General features: G+C 40.0%; 1 protein-coding gene across 2 annotated transcripts; it reads left to right on the top strand.

The window, feature by feature from the left end:
• Positions 1-517: 517 nt before the first annotated feature.
• On the top strand, positions 518-22,482 carry DDX59 (DEAD-box helicase 59). Of its 2 annotated transcripts, none has more exons than XM_047705142.1 (8): positions 518-1,220; positions 2,034-2,842; positions 3,872-4,039; positions 7,214-7,303; positions 13,291-13,542; positions 14,844-14,996; positions 15,500-15,628; positions 21,679-22,482. In XM_047705142.1, exons 2-8 carry the CDS (start codon positions 2,045-2,047, stop codon positions 21,940-21,942), a joined length of 1,854 nt encoding a protein of 617 aa, XP_047561098.1. In that variant the 5' UTR covers positions 518-1,220; positions 2,034-2,044; the 3' UTR covers positions 21,943-22,482. The 2 variants fall into 2 exon arrangements, with proteins under 2 accessions (XP_047561098.1, XP_047561097.1); XM_047705141.1 differs by having other exon boundaries at positions 518-799; positions 21,679-22,481.
• The last annotated feature ends 110 nt before the right edge of the window (positions 22,483-22,592 follow it).

Raw genomic sequence — 22,592 nt, 5'->3', positions numbered from 1 at the left:
TGGCTCCAGAGTCTTGCAAAACAGAAAAGGCAATTCACAGGCACCAAGAGCTGTGACTTATGTTATTTTCTTTTTGGTGTTGGGTGGGGTGTGGTAGTATGGAAATATGATCCAGTATGTCATATGCACCGCATCAAACTTACTCCGTTTAATTTCAGAGTTACTCTGCCAGTTAAAAGCAGATAGGGTTTACAGGCCTTTGGAGCTTCTGCCCCTCCCTTTTACACTCAGACTTCCCAGTTTCTAAGGGTACCAGGCTCCCGCGCGACCAGCTTCAGTCTTTCCGGGCGGTTTTTCAGCAGTCCCGGCCCACTCGATTACGTAAATTCTTCCAAGAGGCTCCCCAAACCCGCCCCGCCCTACAGAACCTGGCCAGCTCCAGCCAGGATCTGAAATTTACCAGCGGCCTGGAGCCGGGAAGAGGGAGCCGAAAAACTCGGATCTTCCCAGGCCCCGCCCCTCCCTCGCGCTCCCCGCCCCAGCCAGCTCCCAGCCAAGCTCCGCCTCCCGCGGTAGCCCCGCCTTCCCCGCGCGCTAAGGCGCGCCGCGGCCTTTTCCCAAAACCCGGAGAAGTGGATTATGCGCTCCGGACGTTCCCTCGGAACCGTAGTGTGGCCGAGCGAGTCCAGGCTTGCCGGAGGGAAGGTCGGCCCAGCGCCGGGAGAAGGAAACCGGCCCCGAGCGGGAGAGGACGCGGCCCCAAGTCTGCGCCAGTGAGCGGGCCGCGGGCCCCGGCAGCTCCAGCCTCCTTCCCGTCGGGTTCCCTTTCTTCTGGGACGCGGGGCGCTAGGCCGCGGCGGTAGGATACACCCCCTCCCCCCGCCCCGTGAGCAGTTCCCCTCCCACCCTTGCAGTCGCCTAGTCCGGGGCCTCCCGCCGTAACGCGGTGCCCCGCCCGCCCCGTCTCCTAGCAGCGCCGTGACGTGCACGCGCCTCTGGGTGGGGGGCCGCGGGGCCGCGGTGAGGGGCAACGCCCGAGGGGAGGGTCCGGGAGCGCGCAACGGGAGGAGTCGGGGGCCGCGGGGGACTCGAAGGCCTCGCCGCCCGCCCAGCCGGAGCTTGTTCCGTTTCGCCATTGGCGGACGTCAGTCCCAAGCTTTTCCTGCTGATACAGAGCCGTCCCTCCCCCAACCTCCTTGACGTTCCCGGAGAGTTAGGGTAGTAATTCTAGATCTTCAGTTGCCTTTTTTGTTGGAATTTTTCTGGAAGAACTGAATCTGGTAATTTAGCCTAAGAACTTTTTTTTTTTTTGCGAGAAATGTTTATTAGTATGTTTAGTAGTCCCCAAATTAGGTTAAAGGCCTTTCACAATCTACGTCATTTTGCAAAAACATTCTTGGTGGAAATAGGCATAGCAATGTTTGAGAGCTTGCGTTCTGGAGCCCACCGTGCCCGGGTTCTGACATTTAGTAAGGGTGTGAGAGCTTGGACAAGCCGCTTAATCTCTAAATGGCCAACGTTCCTCATGTGAAAAATTACAGTACATAATACAGCATAGTGTGCGGGCGCGTATCTGTGCGGGGATGGTGCGAAGCTCCTTTCCGGGCTTGTGAAGGTTCCCTTGTGAAAGCACTAAGCACTGTGCTTGGAACGTAGCAATACATACGTGTTACTAAAATAGCATTTTTCTCTATGCTTTCTGGTTTTGATTTTAAAGATCCCAGTTGTGAAGTATCCCTCCTGTTTTGTGAAAAATGTAATAGAAGGATTTACTCCAGAATTTCTATACTATTTGGTATTTCTAAGTGCAAGTAGTCAGCAGAAGCAGGCTGTATGCACAAGGCTGTATTAAGCAGAGTGCAAAGGTTCACCATTCCCATGTATAAGGAAAAAGGATTCTTTTTTTTTTTCCCACTAGAGGAAATTTGTGAATGGAAGGAAAGCTTGCTATTAAGTAGTGTCATGATGTCTTCTTTGATTCCTTGTAGGCAAAGCCCTAGGACCGTAGGCTGACTGCAGGATAGCCATATGGTACTTCACATGTGGACTTTTTTGAGGGTAAAATACATCTCATTATGTGATTTCCTCAACAGAATACTGGAGGATGTTTGTTCCAAGATCTCTCAAAATCAAGAGGAGTGCTAATGATGATGGCAAAAGTTGTACAGCTAAGAAAATTAAACCAGATGCAGAAGACCTGCGGCTGGCTGAAGGCAGAGGTGATAGAGCTGATGCGTTAGTTACAAAAGAATCCGAAGGGCGCAGTGTGGAGCCATGCCCTTTCCCCAGTACAACCGGTCAGTTGGCCGAGGTTGGTTTGGTTGGACCCCAGCAGGATGCGAAGGATAGTGATCTTTCTGAAGAGCCTGTTAAGTCATTTTCCAAAACGCAGCGCTGGGCGGAACCTGGGGAACCTGTCTGTGTTGTTTGTGGTCGTTATGGAGAGTACATCTGTGATAAGACAGATGAGGATGTGTGTAGTTTGGAGTGTAAAGCAAAACATCTTCTGCAAGTAAAGGAAAAGGAAGAAAGGTTAAAACTCAGCGATCCTCACAAAGTGGATTCTGGGCCAGAGTCTCCACTGAATGCTTTTTATGTCTATAGAGAGCACGCCTTTATTTCGAACCTTCAGGAAGACCAAATTGAAAATCTTAAACGGCAGCTAGGAATTGTAGTTCAAGGGCAAGATGTCACCAGACCCATTATTGACTTTGAGCACTGCGGTTTCCCTGAGGCCTTGAATCACAACTTGAAGAAATCAGGCTATGAAGTTCCAACCCCCATCCAAATGCAGATGATTCCTGTGGGACTTCTGGGAAGGGACATTCTGGCCAGTGCTGATACTGGCTCAGGAAAAACAGCTGCTTTTCTTCTTCCTGTTATCACCCGAGCTTTATGTGAGGTAAGAATTTACAGGTGTTATTCTCAGAAGCAAGTCGGGTATAGACAAAGTTTCATCCTTAACTATGTTAAAGCTGCAAGCTGGAACTATAACTTCAGTCATTATTGCTCCTGGTGATTTTACTTCTGATTGTAGTTTGTATGAAAAACACTATTTTAGGGAATTTTTCTTTTATCGGATTGAACCAAAGATCTTTTCATTGAAGGTCTTAAAAATAACCTTCCTTACAAAATATTTTCTTTCAACAAATTTTCTTTTCAAGAAATATACTTTTGCTTTGGGGGAAAAAAAAAATCCTTCTGACTGAATGACCTGCAATTTTTATGTCCATTTAGCCTCCTTGGATTTTGTGTTTTGAAAAAAATGATTTATACCAAAGTTGGAAAGTTATTGTAAAGTTCAAAATACACACTTCAATGTGATTCGTGGTTCATATTAAAATAATGCTACCTTACTTTACTTGTTAGTTTATAGTGTGCAAAGCACTCCCACACATAATTAATTTCACTGACATATTTGCCAAGGACTAGTGAGTTTATGAGTTCTGAAGTAGGACAGGAAGGAAAACCACTGTAAAACGCAGGCAAAGAGAGGAGAGGTAAAGGAGGAAAATTTGGAAAACTAAAGAATTATAGAAGATCATGTGAGGGAAAAAAAATAAAAGAAAACATCAGATGTTCCAAATATAAGTGAAACTCACTGGTGGAAAACCAGATCTTCCTGGTTTTCTCTTCTGAAGAGTGTGGCTCGAGATCGCAGGGTCCAACTGGCCTTCAGTTTTCCCACCCTGGTTATTGTGGGTGTTTCTCCCTGGCCCCAGTTTTGACCTTTTCACTGTATATCTGTTATATAAGGAAGGGTTCCATTTACGGTGGTTTTTGGAGAGAAAATCTGCAGGGAGCAAAAGGCAAGAGGATTTATAACCAGTTGGGCTGATGGGAACACCCCCAGGATCACTTTGAAGATTTAGTCCACATCAGCAGGAACTAATTGCCAGCGTTTTTAGACTTGTTTTTCACATCTTTGCAGAGCAAAACTCCATCTGCTCTCATTCTTACACCAACAAGAGAGCTAGCCATTCAGATAGAGAGCCAAGCTAAAGAATTGATGAGTGGTCTGCCACGCATGAAAACCGTGCTTCTGGTAGGGGGCTTACCCTTACCCCCGCAGCTTTATCGTTTGCGACAACATGTGAAGGTAAGCACCAATTTGATAAAATACCTTTGAAAAGTATTATATGCAATATGGGAGCTAGGGTTTTTTGGTGTCGTTTTGTTTTTGCCCTTGAGGAACTTGTAAGTGTGATTTTTAGGTTACCCTTTATTTATTTTTGTTTTTGTTTTTGTAGGTTAACCTTTACATTCTTGCCACGTAAGCCTTAATTTTATTATTAAGTTTGTTTTCTATAGGAAAGGAACACAATTTATTGAGTAGCTGTCATACGCCAAATGCTATTGGATGTTCTCCTGTGCATTACCTCGTTTAATCACATTTGCTCTTGAAGGTGTGTGGGCGTGTCCCATGTCTTATGGTTCAGAAGTTAAATCTCAGAAAGATGGCATTTATCTAAGGATCCATAGCTGATACACTTTTAGAGTGTGATTCCTACAAACGAGGACATTATCCCACGTAACCACAATACAGTTACAGAATCCGGAAATTAACGTGGATACACTGGAATGCTTCAGGAGTGAACATTGCTGTCATTTACTCCTCAAAGCCCATTCATGTTTTACTAATCATCCTGTCAACTTTTCTTTTCAGTAGCACAAGAACGCAGTTTAGAATCACATTTTGCCTTCCGTTGCCATGTCTCTTTCATCTCCTTCAGTTTAGAACAGTTCTTTATTCTTTCCTTTTTTTCCGTGATCTTGACACTTTTAAGGATTATAAACTGCTTGCTTTGAAGAACGTCCCTCAATTGATTAGATTCAAGTTATGCATCTTTGAAAGGAATATCATGGAAGAAGAGATGCTTTGTTCTTTTCATTACATCCTTGTAGGTGATACACAATTTCAGTGTGTCTTTCTACTGGTGATATTATCTGGAAAGTAAACATAAAGTTTATTTTTTGCCTTTGTATTTAGTTAAGTATTTTGAGTACTTTAATATTATATTTTTCTTGTGCTTTACCAAATTTCCAGGATGACTCATGATTACCTACTATATTTAAAGGATTATAATGCGTTATTACCATGATTTGCTTTGGTTCTCCAGTTGTCCCCAATTTGAGCGGTGGAAGCACTGTGAAGTTGGTTTCTGTGGCCTTTTATTATATCCCCATCATTCTTTAAGCGCTTTCTTTCTTTCTATCTGAAGAAGATGTTCATGCTTACATTGTTCTTTCCTTGGCTCAGCCCTGGAATCCTGCCTTTCTCCAAGCTGCCCTGATTCCTTTTGGTAGAGGATAGTAGCTAGAAATCAAGAGCTGGGCTCTTGGTTGGGCTCATTGCTATTGCTCTTTGCTGTTAAGGTACCATTGCTTCTAGGACCTGTCCATGAATGGAAGGAGAGAATGTTCCATAAGTGTGTGTTTCTGATCTACATTTATTATAGACCATGAATTCATGTCGATACTTCCAACTCTAATTCAACACAGCAAGACTCATTTTGGTGCTTCCTGTTTCTATATTCATCATTCTGGCAGTGAGAAACCTGCTATCTTTTAAATGTTTATTTACTTGACCAACCATCTTATATGTAACCATTCACCCATCCTCATTTCTGTCCTCTGCCCCCCAATGATGCCCTCCTTCCTAGACTCCACCCTGCATCCTCTTCACCCCCTTAGACCGCAACACTCCACGCAGGGTCCCCTTTCTCTGGAGGCCCCTCATCACCCTGTGCCTCGCCCACTCCCCATACCAGACCATGTCCTTCACAGATACCCCCTGAGAAAAAATAATGGAAAAGTCTGTCCGTTCAACAAAGTGATCTTTCAAAAGCCAGGGCAAAATAGAGACCTTTTCAGATAAAGAAAACTGAGAGAGAGTTTATTACCAGTAGACTTATCTAAAAAACACAAACTAAGATATTCTGCATTAAAGAAGATGATTCTGGAAAGGAAGGTGTGGGATCAAAGAAAGAATGGCAAGCAAAGAAAAGCCTAAGAATGTGGGTAAATGTAAACAAACATTGACTAAATAAAAAGTAATAATGAACAATCTGTGGGTTTAAAAAAAAAATAGAAGTAAAATTCTGGCCGAGTGTAGCATGTAAGTGCAGGAAAGTTGTGATTGGTGTTAAATCGTTTGCCCTTGATTGCTTAAGAAAAAGCTAAATGTGTCGATTTACTTTAGACTTTATTAAGTTTATTATAAATTTATTAAAATTCCCACACTAAAAGAATGGTGGGGAAGTTCATTAAAAAAAGGTTTATAAAAAAAAGCAGAGGGGGAAAAGTAAAATAGAAATAGAAGGGATGAACTCAGTTCAAAATAACTACAACAGATTTAAATGTTTATGGTATTTCCGAAGAAACTAAGTGGAACTCTGTAGTTCTATAGATACAGATCCTTACAACCCTGAAATTTTATCATTCTCCATGATCTGTCTCACCATTGTGTCGGTGTGTCCTTCAAAAGTGGAATACAGTTGAATTTATGAGATCATTTGTAACTCTACTGTACTTTACACCAGGCACGTCTCATTTAATCCTCACAATAATTATTATCATTTCCATTTTATGAATGTGAGAACAGAGACTCACACCATTACCAATTGCTAGAGCTAAGATCCCTACTGAAGTTTGACTAAACAGGCCCCACTTTTAACCACTGCTTCAACTAATATGTTCTAAGTGTTAAGAGCCTTAAGCAACTTTAGAAATCCTTTTGTCCAACCTTTTAATTTAATGTTTTTAAATTTATTTTGTTTAAATAGCAGGCCCAGAAAGATTCAGGGATTTGCTTTTGTTTAAAGACCAGATAGCAGTCAGCCTGCCTGCTAGGCCTTTTCTGGTCTGGCCTCTGTCTCCTTTCAAGCCTCATCCAGGTCTTCTCCCCCTTTTTTACCCAGTGGAAGCCTCAGTGGTCTTCCAGCTTCAGAAGGTTCTTGAATGTTTTCCCTCTGCCCTCTCCTCACTGGCTCCCACTATTCCTTTAGGTTTTAACTTACATGTTAGCTAGGGCTGGATAGATGCCTCCATTTATTACTATACTGACCTCATGGGCATTTGTTTATTTTTTCTGTTCCTTTATGTTGCGAGGGTCATGAGAGCAGAGACTATGTGTGACTTAATCATCGTTGAATTCTGAGTACTTAGCCCAGCGGCTGGCACATATTAGCCACTCAGTAAGGACAGATAGAAGGAAGGAAGAAAGAAAGGAAGGACTATTATCTAATTTTTTTTCTTTTTCTCTGTTCTTCAGGTTATCATAGCAACTCCTGGGCGACTTCTGGATATAATAAAACAGAGCTCTGTAGAACTCCGTGGTATAAAAATTGTAGTAGTAGATGAAGTAAGTAATTGTTGTTTAGAACATAGTCATATAGTTTAATTTATGAAAAGTATATTATACTTCTATAAACTCACCGTGTGTTCAGGCATTTTCAGTCGCAGTAGTCAGTTTTAAGCTGGCTCCTGTGTGGCCCTGCCCCTAACCTGTAGTGCACCCAAATTAAACCACGTTAACAAATGCAACCAGCTGTTCTTTTCCTAATTCACAGAAAACACAAATCCAACATCTACTATACTCTCAGTGATAAGTTATTTATTTATTTATTTTTAAACACTTTATCCATTTATTTGACAGAGACATATCAAGAGAGGGAACACAGCAGGGGGAGAGGGAGAAGCTGGCCTCTGGCTGAGCAGGGAGCCCGATGTAGGGCTCGATCTCAGGATCATGACTTGAGCCAGAGGTAGACGCTTAACAACTGAGCCCCCCAGGCACCCCTCAGTGATAAGTTTTTTAAACATTTGACACTGGCTGTCATTTGTCTATAAAAATAAATATTTCTGTGGCCAATAACTATCAAGAGGGAGTTTGGAAGTAACTCATCATGCTTAGTTGGGTGACCTTTTGCATTTTTTTCTGTGTGGACATAGGTTTCTGTTGTTGTGATTTTCAGTGTGACATAGAGCATATAGGCATTTTTATTGTTGTGGTTTGCTTAGTAAGGTGAAATAAATATGTTTTTATCTGATGATATTCCAGCATGTGAACCAGCATGAGGATAGAAAGCCATGTGTCCGCCCAGCCTGGGCAAGGGCTGGTTCGGCCTGCAGTGTATCACATGCCCACTTTCACACATGTCCCACCAGCAGTCACAGAGCAGGGGCCCAGCAGTGATCAGAAATGTGGGGTCCAGGAGCTGACCAGTGATGGTAACGTGGTCCGCCTTCTGTGGGTCCCAGGAGGTAGCAGTAGGTACCAGAGAATATGGAGAGAACACATAAGTAAGATCTGTGAGATGAGGATTTGCGCCTTTTCTCCACCCACTATGGGATGCTGGGCAAGTCATTTAATCTCCCAGAGTTGTGGCAAGGATGAAGTAATGATTGTGAATATGTCTCATAGACTGAAAAGTTCTGTATAAATGTAATGTTATTCAGTCCTTTATTGTTTTTTTTTTTTGTTTTTTTCTTACATATTTACTTTTGTGTATGTGAGAGAGAGCATTTAAGTTCTACTCCCTTAGCAAATTTCAATTATACAATACAGTGATATCAACTATGGTAACTGTTACGATTTCAGACCTTATCTGTTTTATAACTGAAAGTTTTTACCCTTTAGCCCCAGATCTCTTCCTGTTTCACCCACCTTCCAGCCCCTGGCAATCATTTTTCTCCTAATTTCTATGATTTTGACTTTTATTTTCTTATTTTTAACTTTTTTACATCCCATATGTAAGTGTTACCATATAATATTTGTCTTTTTCTGTCTAGCTTACTTCACTGAGTATAGTGTCCTTCAGGTCCATCCACGTTACAAAAAAAGGAAAGAATTTTAAGTTTGAATAATACTCCATTGCATATATATACACCTCATTTTCTTTATCTGTTCATCTGCTGATGGACACTTGGGTTGTTTCCCTACCTTGGCTATTGTGAACTGTTATTCAGTCCTTTAAAAAGTACTGCTAAGTCCGCACTTGCCTGGTGTGCCTTTAGAGTCAGCTGACTTACTGCATCCGGTTATCATGGACTGACCTCCGCCCTGCAAGTACGGGTGGGCTTCCTGCGGATGCTCAGTCCATGTGTTCTGACGTTTTCACCATGCTATGCACCAGAGAAATGATCCTCAGATTTTAAAGTGAGGTTCCATTCCCGCTTGCTCCTCCACACGACATTTTCACTTTTGCCAATGAATGAGCCTTCACAGGGCACCTCAGTGCTGTGCTCAGAATACAAAAGGAGTGTTCATTCAGCAAACCTGTGCCAAGTGCTTGTCCTGTGCAGCCTCTGTCCCAGCATTGCAGGAAATGAACTGGTAAGCTACATAACTGATCATGTACTGAAACTGACTTTGGCCCAGCAGTGCTATTTAGGTACAGACTGACCAACTCTGGGTCAGTTCGGATGGCATCACAAGGAAATTTTAAATATTATTACAGCCTCCAAAGTGCTGAAGTCCTACTAGAGAAAAATACACAAACACTTGAAGTAAAGGCAAGAGCATTATCACCTATACTGACACCCAGAAGTGCTGCTGAAAGGTGTAGTGCAGGCCAGGGAATGGCAGACTCTTTCTGTAAAGGACCAGACAGGAAATATTATAGGCATTGGGGGCCACGTGGTCTCTGCTGCAACAGCTCAGTACAACCAGAGACAGTACGTAAATAATCGGGTGTGACTGCTTTCTCCTGAAGCTCTATTTACAAAAACACATAAAGGCCTGTGTTTGTCTCGAGAACCTTAGTTTGCTGATTCCTGATATAAACTGTTAATAAAATAATGGGACTGAGTATGATATGCTAATTGTTCAAGACAATTAAGGTGAAAAGGAGAAATGAGAGAATGTGTGGATTGGCTCCGTAAAAAATGGCTTCTCTGATGTCATGGGATGTGACCTGGTCATCCACAGATGGAACAGGATTTAGAAAACTAGAGAACATACTGAGTATTCCAGGTGAAGAGGCTAACACGAGCAGAGCCAGAAAGGCCAAGCACAAAGCACGGAGGGACCAGCCAGCTTGATGCGTTCGTCTTGAGAAATAATAGGAAGTAAAGTTGGGTAGTTAGGGTGGGGTCAAATTATAGAGGGCCTTGAAAGAGAGGCAGAGGATTTTGGATTTGATGTGGGAAACAATGAGGCTTTCTAAATTATTGAGTTGGGGTGTCACATGTGGAAAGTGGTGGTTTAGCAAGGTTATTCTGCTGCTCCATGAATGAGTAATTAAAGAAGAAAGAATCTGTGGGACAGAATGTGGGACAGACAAGAGGTGAGCAGGGTCAGGGACAGGGCGGAGGCAGTGGGAAGCATGAGTACATTTGAGAATCACTGCAAATCAATCATTCATGAATCTCCTGATGACTGAATATGAGAGAAGATGGAGAAGGTTGTTGAGGAGACTCTATAAATTCTGGTTGTGCCTTTAATTTTAAGTAAAGGACAAGTGGGTATGGGTTGGGCTTAACAATATTGGAGTTGGTTTTAGAGATGTTGAATTTCTTGTGAACAGTGCGTGAAGGGGAAATACCGTGTGGATATGAGAAATGGGCATCAGCACCGGTGAGCCACACTGGTTTCTCCAAGGGAGAAAGATTAGAGGGAGGGACAAGGGCTGGGGCTAAGTGTCTACTTGTGAAGTTTGAAGATGAGTCCGTAGTAAACAGAGAAGTAGTCTGAGAGACCAGGCAGGAACTGGGAATGAGTAATATCCCTGAAGAGAGAGGCCACTGTTTCGAGAGGAGGGTGAAGATACAGAAATGGTCAGGCATGGAGACTAAGATAATTCCTTTAGAATTAGAAAAATCTGCTTTATCACTCTTCTGTGTCTTCCACATATCTGTCCTTTAGCCTAGAATTCTCTCCTTTGCCCTCTTCCTGCTCTTCCTTCTTTATGTGTCCATGGCTCTGAAACCTTCTATCAGTTCTCCTGAAAGACTTCTGGCCTTCTTTCCTCTTGGCTCTGTTGACCTGGATGTAGACTGTATCATTTCTCTTGTATTATGTTCCTTGCTATATCCCTACAATCAAGCACCGTGTTGGTCCAAGTTTCTCTGATGGTTAAGAATCATCCATTGTGTTCAGTGAATGTAATAGAAGCCCAGACCTCTTCCTTGGGTATACTGATTCAGTAGGCCTGAGTTGGAGTCCAGGAATATGTAAAAACTCTTTCTGGGTGATTCTTGTCTTCAGGGAGATTTGGGACACACTGACTAGCGCGCTGCCTGAGAGATGTGCTTTGTCCGTGCTCAGATTTAATGAGTGCTTATTTGTTCATCAGATGCATTTTTAGGGCTTTTTACATGATAGACACTGTCCTTGGTTTTGAGGATATAGTGGAAGGTGAGATAAGCCATGACAAATGTTGGTACACAGGTTGTGTGAGAGAGACACCGGGGGAGTTGGGTTAGTATCAGAGGAGGGTTCCCCGAACGCCATTTCTGCTGAAACCTGAATGAGGAGGAGCCAGCCACGCAGTGATCCATCTGGAGGAAAGACTGCTTCAAACAAAACAGCCAGTGCGCAGGAGCTAACGTGGGAGTGAGCATTAGGTAGCTGAGCACAGAAAGAAGGCTGGTGTGATAGGGCCATGGGGCGTGACATGGAGGAATGGTAGGGGATGAAGTCAAAGTGGATGAAGATGAAAACTGTAGGACTTTTGGCTGTGGTTAGCAGTTGGGTTTTAGTCTATGTGCGATGGGAAATTACTGGAGGGTTTCAGCAGAGGAGTAGCGGATATGATTTATGTACTAGAAGATATGGTTTATGTTCAAGCTGGGTGCTTGAGGTGGATGGCTTCCGTTGTGGGGGGTGACAGGATGAAGAGGAGTCTTACAACTGTGAGCTGGAGAGAAACAGCTGGATTTGGGGCACGTTAGTGTGAACAGATTAGATGCGGGGAAGCTTGGATGAAAGAAATGGGGCGAACTTATTTCTGATGGCTTCTCTGTTTTCTGAACTAGGAGAAGTGAGGCCATCTCCTAAGAGAGAGGGGCTTAGTGGGATTATTGAGGAAAAGCAGGGGATGTTTGCAAGACATACTACCATGTGCATATGCACATGCTCCGTGTCTCATGGTAAATTGAAACATGGAGACCATGCTGTGAGTGTGGTCTCAAGTGTCTTAAATATTTTATCTCATTAATCCTCGTAACAGCCCCATGGGGTGGTTACCATTATCACTCCCATTTGTAAAAGGAAAAACTAAGGCATATAGCCATTCATTAACATGCTTAATTTAAGGTCCTAGGTAGAGCCAGGATCAAACCTAGACCATCATGTTTATTTTAGATTTTTTAAATATCATAGAATGAATAATATTAAAATGAGTGTTTAAACTTCCACATTAATGGACACTTAAAAATACAGTACTTTAGGGATGCCTGGCTGGCTCAGTCAGTAGAGCATCAGACTCCGGATCTGAGAGTCATGAGTTTGAGCCCCACATTGGGCATGGAGCCTACTTAAAAAATAAAAAACAAAACAAAGAAATAACAACAAAAATACAATGCTTTAGTCTAAATACACTGAAATAGTTTAATATCTTATTTTTCAAAATTATAGACACCTGGATTGTATTTAAAAATCAAGATAGCCTTTATCTTTCATTATTTTAAAGCAGCACTAACAAAACTTTTTCTTGTTTGCTTAGTAATACATAAATCGTTTTTGAAAACTAGCAATGCAGAAATATATACAGAAGCAAAAGCCCTCAACATTAAATTTTTAAAATTTATTTAATATTTTATTATAAATATATGTCCATGGTAAAAAACAAACAAACAAAAAAAACAAAAACAAAACAAAAAAAAACCCCAAACTTTGCAAAAAGCTATAAAATGAAAAATATAATTGCATTCCCTTCCACAGCCTGCAGGCCCTTTCCCCAGAGTTAGCAATTAAGTTTCTTGGGTGTATATGCAAATGGTACCACGTTATACATAGTGTTCTGTACTTTGCTTTTTTCCTCCTAGCAGTGAATATCATTTAATAAAGTTCTTTCTTCTCATAATTAATGATAGCACAGGGTTGTAGTATATGGCTCTACCATATTTTATTTCCCAGATCCCCTATTGATGGATATTTAGGGTATATACATTGTTGCCAGTATTAATAATGCCATAAAAATCTTTGTATATCACTAAAAACATGTAATTATACAAATATAAGTTTATATAAATATATATTTTCCCAATTCTTTATATTTTGACATTGTAGTATATTCTGTGCAGAAGTTTTTAATTTTTCATGTTCTTAATCATATCTTTTTTTTCCTTGGGTGGCTCAGGGTTTTAATGTCAAGTAGGACTAACTTTAAAATGATTTCATTTTAGGCCGATACCATGTTAAAGATGGGCTTTCAACAGCAAGTGCTTGACATTTTGGAAAACGTTCCTAATGATTGTCAGACCATTTTGGTTTCAGCTACAATTCCAGCTAGCATAGAACAACTAGCAAGCCAGCTTCTGCAGAATCCTGTGAGAATTATCACTGGGGAAAAGAACCTGCCCTGTTCCAGTGTGCGTCAGATTATTTTGTGGGTGGAAGAACCAGCCAAAAAGAAGAAATTATTTGAAATCTTAAATGTGAGTAGTGAACCACGCAACCCTGTTTTGTAGACAGTGTTTGCATCTTTTACAATTCTTAAGATAACGATTTTTAGATACGGCTTTTGGGTAGTCTAGATATTTAATAATAAATTGCTTTACTTTGGAATTCTGTGGGGATCAAATAAATGCTGTATGGATGCAGGGTTGCTTTTCATTTTCTGTATTATAGAAAGACATATAAATATAAAGATTATTCCTAAATATTTTTTTATTTCAAAAATTTTTAGTAGTTTTATATATCAGATAAAGACAAGTTCTTTCTTGGCCATTCTGTCCTTGAGAAATATAATTTTTTTAGCAGTAACTTGCTCATTTTTAAAAAATCTTTTTTTTATTTGTCAGAAAGAGAGATCACAAGGAGGAGGAACAGTAGGCAGAGGGAGAAGCAGGCTCCCCTGCTGAGCAGGGAGCCTCAATGCGGGAGTTGATCCCAGGACCCTGGAATCATGACCTGAGCTGAAGGCAGATGCTTAACTGACTGAGCCACCCAGGTTGTCCCAGCAGTAACTTGTTTAAACAGAAATTTATTAAGTGGGTGGTAATGTGTAAGCACAGTTACCTAAAGTAGAAAGGGGTGCCTGGGTGGTTTAGTCAGTTAAGCATTTGGTTCAGTTTCAGATCAGGTCATGATCTCAGGGTTTTGAGGTTGAACCCCATGTTGGACTCCTTGCTCATCGTAGAACCTGCTTAAAATTCCCTCTCACCCTCTCTCTCTTCCCCAGCTTGCTTGGGCTCTCTCTCTCTCTCTCAAAAAAAAATTAATTAAAAAAATAAAGTATTGGGGCGCCTGGGTGGCTCAGTGGGTTAAGCCTCTGCCTTCGGCTCAGGTCATGATCTCAGGGTCCTGGGATCGAGCCCCGCATTGGGCTCTCTGCTCAGCAGTGAGCCTGCTTCCTCCTCTCTCTGCCTGCCTCTCTGCCTACTTGTGATCTCTCTCTCTCTCTGTCAAATAAATAAAATAAAATCTTTAAAAAATAAATAAATAAAGTATTAAGTTAAATACTTTGTATTTACTTACAAACAGTATTTAACATTTTAAATTGCACTCAAAATTTTAAAATTGTTTTTGCAATATTAATGAAATGATGGAGAAACATGAAGGGCAGTAGAGTTTTGCGCTTTTGTTTGTGCATGTTTTAAAGAAAACACTCATTTTAACACTCATTTTTCCTCTATAAACCTTTTGATAACTAGCTTATACTAATGCTTTCAGAAAAACTTCCCGTTTTGATTTATGTTCTATGAATAATTTTAAATACATGTTTTTCATTTTTCAGGATAAGAAGCTCTTCAAGCCTCCAGTGTTAGTATTTGTGGACTGCAAGCTGGGAGCAGATCTCTTAAGCGAGGCAGTGCAGAAAATCACAGGTTTAAAAAGCGTATCTATACATTCGGAGAAATCACAAACAGAAAGGAAAAACATATTGAAGGTTTGACACTCAGCATTCTCTTTTTAAGGGACCCCATATTACCAGCTGGTTTTTAAAGCAGACTTTTTTAATGACTGCAAGAATTTCGGGCAAGCAGAGACTGTGAGCTAATTGTTCCTCTTGCTCAGGCTTCTGTGTTTTGGGAGCAATAAGCCTGTTCCCTACGGGATTAATCTACTACATAGAGTACTAATTCAGAATCCACCATTTCTGGAATCAAGTCAGTTTAGACTGGGGGAGAGCAATAAATTCACCCTTGGAAAAGTTTGCCAGAATACATTAGTAGAAAAAAAAGTGATACCAGGGATGGGGAGAGTTTGGGAAGAATTAAGCTACAAATATTCCTCAGTTATATTAAGATCTTAACTTATTGAACTTTATTGAAAAGATTTGGCAACAACAATATTGATGAAGAAAGCTTTGAAAAAAGAAAAGAGGTCTGAATTATATAAAACCAGATAAGATAAATTCTGAATAATGAATTGTGTTGCTTTGTCGGGAAGGGATTACTTGAAGGAGACTACGAAGTTGTGGTGAGCACAGGAGTCCTGGGACGAGGCCTAGACTTGATCAGTGTCAAGCTGGTTGTCAATTTCGATATGCCTTCAAGTATGGATGAGTACGTGCATCAGGTAAAGAGATTTTATATGTTTCCACCGTGAGTTTTCTTGGGTGAGGCATTGTCAGTAGAATGGTAACTAAAAAGATAAAAAAGTTTTATCATAGACATAAAAAAAACCTCTCACATCATTTTGTTTTAAAACATATATGTAGGGGTGCCTGGGTGGCTCAGTGGGTTAAGCCTCTGCCTTCGGCTCAGGTCATGATCCCAGGGTCCTGGGATCAAACCCCGCATCAGGCTCTCTGCTTAGCAGGGAGCCTGCTTTCCCTTCTCTCTCTGCCTGCCACTGCCTACTTGTGATCTTTGTCAAATAAATAAATAAAATCTTATAAAAAATAAAAAATAAAAAAATAAAACATATATGTATAGGGGTGCCTGTCTGGCTCAGTTGGTGGAGCATGTGACTCTTGATTTCAGGGTTATGAGTTCGACCCCCCTCTTGGGAGTAGAGATTCCTTTAAAATAAAATATTTAAAAATATGTATATATGGATATAAACTAAATTTTGTTTTAAAAAACTATATGTATACCTAAAATGGGTTAAAAATTATTAGAAATAATAACCTAAAATGTTAGTGAAAAAAATTTTAAGTAGTTAGTTTTTGGGTTATTTTTACTTCCTTTGTATTTCTTATTCAGTAAGCATATTAAGTGGCTTTTATAACCAAGGGGAAAAAAGGCTTTGTTTTAAGTTAATATATCTGGCCAAAATAAAACTGATCCATTAAAAGTATTTGTTTTTTCTTTAGAAATCTTGTCTTCATCTCTTCTTCATATCCTTATTTGTTCTAGACTTTCACCTGTTAAAGTTTTGTTTCTTTATTTTGCTGCCAGAGATAACAGCAGCTCTTCTTTCGAGCAGAAATAGAGCTTTCTGTTAGCATCGCCTTATCTCCCTGACGCTACCTGTCTTCCTTCCCTGGCATCACTTACAGACTCTTCTGTCATGTTCGCAGAATTACCTCTGAATGCTGCATTTGCTGGGGTCACCCACTGAAATGCTTTCAGTGCCTTGAAGGCATTGTTGCTTGTGTCTTTACTTAGTAATAATATAGCAGAGCCTCTGTCTGTCTGCGCTGCCTCAGCTACCTGTGCATCACGGAACTGACTCGCACACAGGAATCGATTGCTCAGATCACTGAAGCTTATTTTCTTCCAAACTTTTAATGATTTTGGGTGGTAATCTTTCTAAAATATTAACATGTTTAAGAAACTCCTTTGCTTCTTAAGTAGAATATGCTGATTATAATTATTTAACTCTTTCTTGCCATCCCATGGTCAGTCCTGGGGCTCTCAGTTACTCACAGTGTACCCTGAGCTATGGCCTCAGGGGGTCTTGATGTTTGTAGAGTTTCTAACGTCTGCTCAGAATGGCCCCATATCCTCCCGCTTTTCTGGTTCTGTATCAGTGTATTGTTTGTTCGCTTGCTTCAGTAAGTGAAGTATGAAGATACACAATAAGAAATAATGCAAGTAACAAAAGATAAAATGAAAAATAAGTCTCTTTCTTTTTTATTTTATTTTATTTATTTGACAGACAGAGATCACAAGCAGGCAGAGAGAGAGGGGGAAGCAGGCTCCCCGTGGAGCAGAGAGCCCGATGCGGGGCTCTATCCCAGGACCCTGGGATCATGACCTGAGCCGAAGGCAGAGGCTTTAAGCCACTGAGCCACCCAGGCGCCCCTTTTTTTTTTTTTTTTTTTAAGGTTTGTGTATTCTAGGGAGAGAACGTGCACATGTCCTTGCAGAGAGAGTGGCGGAGGGAGAGAGAGACTCTACAACAGATTCCCTCCCCAGCATGGAGCCCTATGTGGGGATCAATCTCACGACCCCGAGATCGTGACCCGTGCCAAAATCTAGTCAGATGTCCAACTGACTGAGCCACCCAAGGACCCCAAGATAAAAAATAGGTCTTTGGGGACGCCTGGGTGGCTCAGTTGGTTAAGCAGCTGCCTTCGGCTCAGGTCATGATCCCAGCGTCCTGGGATCGAGTCCCACATCGGGCTCCTTGCTTGGCGGGGAGCCTGCTTCTCCCTCTGCCTCTGCCTGCCATTCTGTCTGCCTGTGCTCGCTCGCTCTCCTCTCTCTGACAAATAAATAAAATCTTAAAAAAAAAAAAAATAGGTCTTTGTAAGGTAGCCCTCCTACCTTTTAGTAGATATTACAGTTAACAGTGCAGAAAATATAAATGCCTATTTATACACAAATATACGTGTATATGCGTACCTAGTTACACTTACTACATAAATGGGACCATATTACACCAACTGTCTATGCCTTGCTTTCTTTGTTAAATATATATTAGGCATATTTCCTTATTAGCATACATAATAGGTATCATTTTAAAAATGTTAATGTGTATGAAATGCTTCCCATATGACGAGGAGGCCCTGTTCTAAACTCTTTAAATGGTTTTACTTGTTTAATAGGGCTTGATCTGTTTTCATGGCTGCATGGTAATCTATTGTATGGGTTATCTTAATTTACTTGATGAATCCTTTTGAATTTCATGGAAATCACATGTTTCCAATATTCTGTTATTAAATAATGCTGCACGGGGCACCTGGGTGGCTCAGTCGGTTAAGCATCTAACTCTTGATCTCAGGTCAAGTCTTGATCTCAGGGTCACGAGTTCAAGCCCTGTGTTGGGCTCTGCACTGAGCATGGAGCCTCTTTAGAAAAATAATAATAATAACGCTGCACTGAACATCCATCTGCATAGTTATGCCTCTCGTGCAGTGTATTTGTAAGGTAAATGCGTAGGAGACCTGCCTGGTCAAAGGATATGTGTATTTTATTTAATTCCATTTTATTTATATTTGTTTTTTTTAGGATACATGGACTTTTTTAAGATTGATTGATTGGTTTTAGATTTTGTTTATTTGAGAGAAAAAGAGCATGAGTAGGGGAAGGAGCAGAGGGAGAGGGACAAGCAGACTCCCCGCTGAGGGCAGAGCCCTACTTGGGGCTCACTCTCAGGACCCATAATCATGATCTGAGCCAAAACCAAGAGTCAGATGCTCAACTGACTGGGCCACCCAGGCACCCCGAGGATATATGTATTTTAAATTATAGTAGGTATTCCTGTGTGCCTGCTTTTAAAGATTTATTTATTTGAGAGAGACAGTGCATGCATGAGCTGGGGGGAGAAGCAAAAGGAGAAGGACAGAATCAGAGCATGGAGCTCGATGATGCGGGGCTCAGTCTCAACCCTGAGATCGTGACCTGAGTTGTGAAATCAGGAGTCGGACTCTTAACCAATTGAGCTACCCAGGTGCCCCTGCGTGTCTGCTTCTAATTTAGGGGCAGAGAGCTTCTGGAGAAATAATTTTAAATTTGTTAAGTTTTTTAGAGTTTGTAGACTATTGCAGTTATTTTTTTAAAAAAGCTTATGTCTCAGTATAAAATATCTTAGAATAAATTATGTCTCAATTGATATAATTCACCATTTGAAAATGTACAATTCAGTGGTTTTAGTATATTCATATAGTTGTGCAACCATTACTACAATTTTAGAACATTTTTATCTTCCCAAAAGAAAACCGCATACCCAACCCATCAGCAATCACTCCCCATTCTTCATCTCTCACACATGCGCACATGCGTGTACACAGACACACACACACACACACACACACACACATCCCTTAAGCAACCACTACTCTACTTTCTGTCTTTATAGATCTATCTCTTCTAGAAATTTCATATAAATGGAATCATATGGTATGTGGTCTTCTCTGGCTTTTTTCACTGAACATGATGTTTTCAAGTTTTACCCATATACATATATCGGTACATTTTTTATTGCTACATAATATTGCATTGTAAGGATATACCACCTTTGTTCAATAGTTGCTGGACATTTAGCATGTTTCTACTTTTTTCTTTTTTACTATGAATAATGCTGCTGTAAGCATTCATGTACAAGTTTTTATGTGGATGTAGGTTTTCATTTCTTTTGTTTTAATTCCAGTATAGTTAAAATACAGTATTTTATTTCAGGTGTGCAATATAGTGATTCAGCAATTCAATGCATTACTCAGTGCTCATCAGGACAAATGCACTCTTAATTCTTTTCACTTACTTCACCCATCTCCCCACCCCCATAACTGTCAGTTTGTTCTCTATAGTTAAGTCTCTCTTTTTTAGTTTTTGTCTTTTTTAATTTGTTCATTTGTTTTGTTTCGTTAATTCCACGTATGAGTGGAATCATACGGTATTTCTCTCTGACTGACTTACTTCATTTAGCATTATACTGTCTAGATTCATCCATGTTGTTACAAATGGCAAGATTCCATTCTTTCTAAGGCTGAGTAATACTCCCTGGCATATATATATCATGTCTTCTTTATTCATTCACCCGTGGATGGACACCTCCATAGAGGTGGCACGGCTGCTTCCGTAATTCAGCTATTGTAAATAATGCTGCAGTATACATAGGAGTGCATTTATCTTTCAAATTAGTGTTTTCCTGTTCTTTTGAGTAAATACCCAGTAGTGGAATTACTAGATCATGTGGTAATTCTATTTTTAATTTTTTGAGGAAATTCCCTACTGTTTTCCACAGAGGCTATACCAGATTACATTCCAATTAACAGAGCACAGGTTTCCTTTTTCTGCATATCCTCGCCAGCATTTCTTCATTTTCATGTCTTTTGGGCATACACCTGGGAATGGAATTGCTGGATCATACAGTAATCCTGTGTGTATCGTTTTGAGGAACTGATAGACCCTTTTCCAACATGGCTTCATGATTTTTCATCCTCACCGGTGATGTATGAGGGTTCCAATTTCTCAAAATCTTTATCAACAGTTATTATCTTTTTAATTATAGCCATGCTAATGGGCGTGAAGTGATATCTCCTTGTCTTGTGTTTTTCTTTTAAGATTTTATTTTTATTTATTTTTATTTATTTTAAAGAGAGAGTGAGTGCAGCACTCTGTGCTGGGTGCTGAGCCTGACAAAGGGCTTCAGTGCTTGACCAACTGAGCCGCCCAGGCCCCTCTCTCTTATGTTTTGGTCTGAATTTCCCCAATGACAAATGGACATGATTTCATGTACATACTGTCCATTTGTATATCTTTTTTGGAGAAATGTCTGTTTAAATTATTTGCCCCTTTTTCAGTCGGGTTGTCCTTTTGTTACTGAGTTGTAAAAGTTACTTATATATTAGAAAACCTTTACCAGATACATGATTTGCAAATATTTTCTTCCAGTATGTGAGTGCAGCTATATTTTATATTAATTTTTAGCCTTATTGGAAAAATTCAGTAACATAATTAAATAAAATAGCATTCCTTTCCTTACTTGTTCCCAGTCTCATTCCCTAGAGGGCCACGTTTTGTTTTGTTTTGTTTTGTTTTTTTACAGCCTTAAAAATGTCCTGTATATTGGCAGCAACTATTTATCTAAATAACTCTGAAAATAGATTTTAAGTTCTACATTTAAATTAAGGAGCCGTAATTGCCCATGACTATGTATTTACCCCCTTCTTCTGAAGAATTTCTCAATATATTTGGAAACGAGTAAATTTTGTTTCTTGTGTGTTTCCATCACCAATTTGTATCCATTGAATTTTATCAAAATCAGAAATAACGATGCAAAAATGAATTTGCTTAAATCTCACATTTCAGAGGCACTGAAGTACTCTAAAGCAAATAGTCTTCTTGTTCTAAAAGCAGTAGCTTTCAAAAAACTTTTACCCTAACCTGCCCATGATAAGAACCATCTTCGTGTCATTACCACCCTACACACATACACACACGCACATGTACACACAGGATACGTAACTGAAACAAACGTTTAACAAGCAGTACTTACTTGTATTATATGTGGGCGCTTTGTTATTTTGTGTTCAAGCTATTTCATTAAAAATATGCAGGTGGCAGTCCGCTAAATTGGTTTCACAAACTACATTGAGAGGTACAATTCAAAAACATGCTACGTGAATGAATGTTAATCTTAGTAAAGCCTCTTTAATTTCTAATCTTCATTTTCTTTCAAGCGACATTCAGGTTTTATGTGAACATTTTGGAAATGTTCTTTGCATTTCATTTCAGGTTGGAAGAGTGGGAAGATTAGGCCAACATGGAACAGCGATTACTTTCATCAATAACAATTCAAAAAGACTCTTCTGGGATATTGCAAAAAGAGTGAAACCCACAGGATCCATTCTTCCCCCACAGTTGTTAAATTCCCCCTACCTTCATGACCAGAAAAGAAAGGAACAGCAGAAAGATAAACAGACACAGAATGATCTGGTTACAGGAGCTAATCTTATGGACATCATTAGAAAACATGATAAAAGTAATTCTCAAAAATGACTTGTGATACCACTGAATAATTTTTTATTGTGTATTACCAGTGAAATTTCTGTATAATTGTATGGTTTGGGTAAATGGGACATGTACATGAAACAAAAACATTTAACATAATTTAAAATTTTTAAATTGAATCTCAAATTTATACTGTAGTATTGTATTTATTTCCCTTTTAATTCTCATAAATTAAAAAATCAGAAAATGAATTGCTAAATAAAATAAATTTTTTTCTGTCTAGACAAAGCCTTAGTTTTTCCTCAATAAATATTTTTGGAGCTGCTGTCAGAACCAGGAACCTGAACAATGAGGAGTCGGACTCAGAATGGTGATGCTTTTGTTTAGTGTCCCCGGTGCGCTGCAAGCCTATTAGCGCTTGGATCATTGTTCAATAAACGAATGTTAGGAAGAAAGTAAATGATGGAAACTGGAAGAAATGGTCAGTGCTGCTTTTAAAAGATAAATATGAAATATCTATCTTATTCGTAGTTTTCCCTTCAGTTTGGTAAATAAAAGTTTATGTTCTATTTAATATGAGCTTATCAAAATAATGTCATGTTCATGTTGCTACTTACAATTTTAGGCTAATTTTGGTTTGCTAATTAAACTAATATTAAATGCTAGAAGAAAGGATAAGTACTTGATGCATCAGTACT

Source organism: Lutra lutra, chromosome 15 (assembly GCF_902655055.1).
Source record: "Lutra lutra chromosome 15, mLutLut1.2, whole genome shotgun sequence".
Lineage (NCBI taxonomy): Eukaryota > Metazoa > Chordata > Mammalia > Carnivora > Mustelidae > Lutra > Lutra lutra.
Note: the sequence above shows the minus strand (reverse complement) of the source record. Positions and strands in the feature narration are given on the sequence as shown.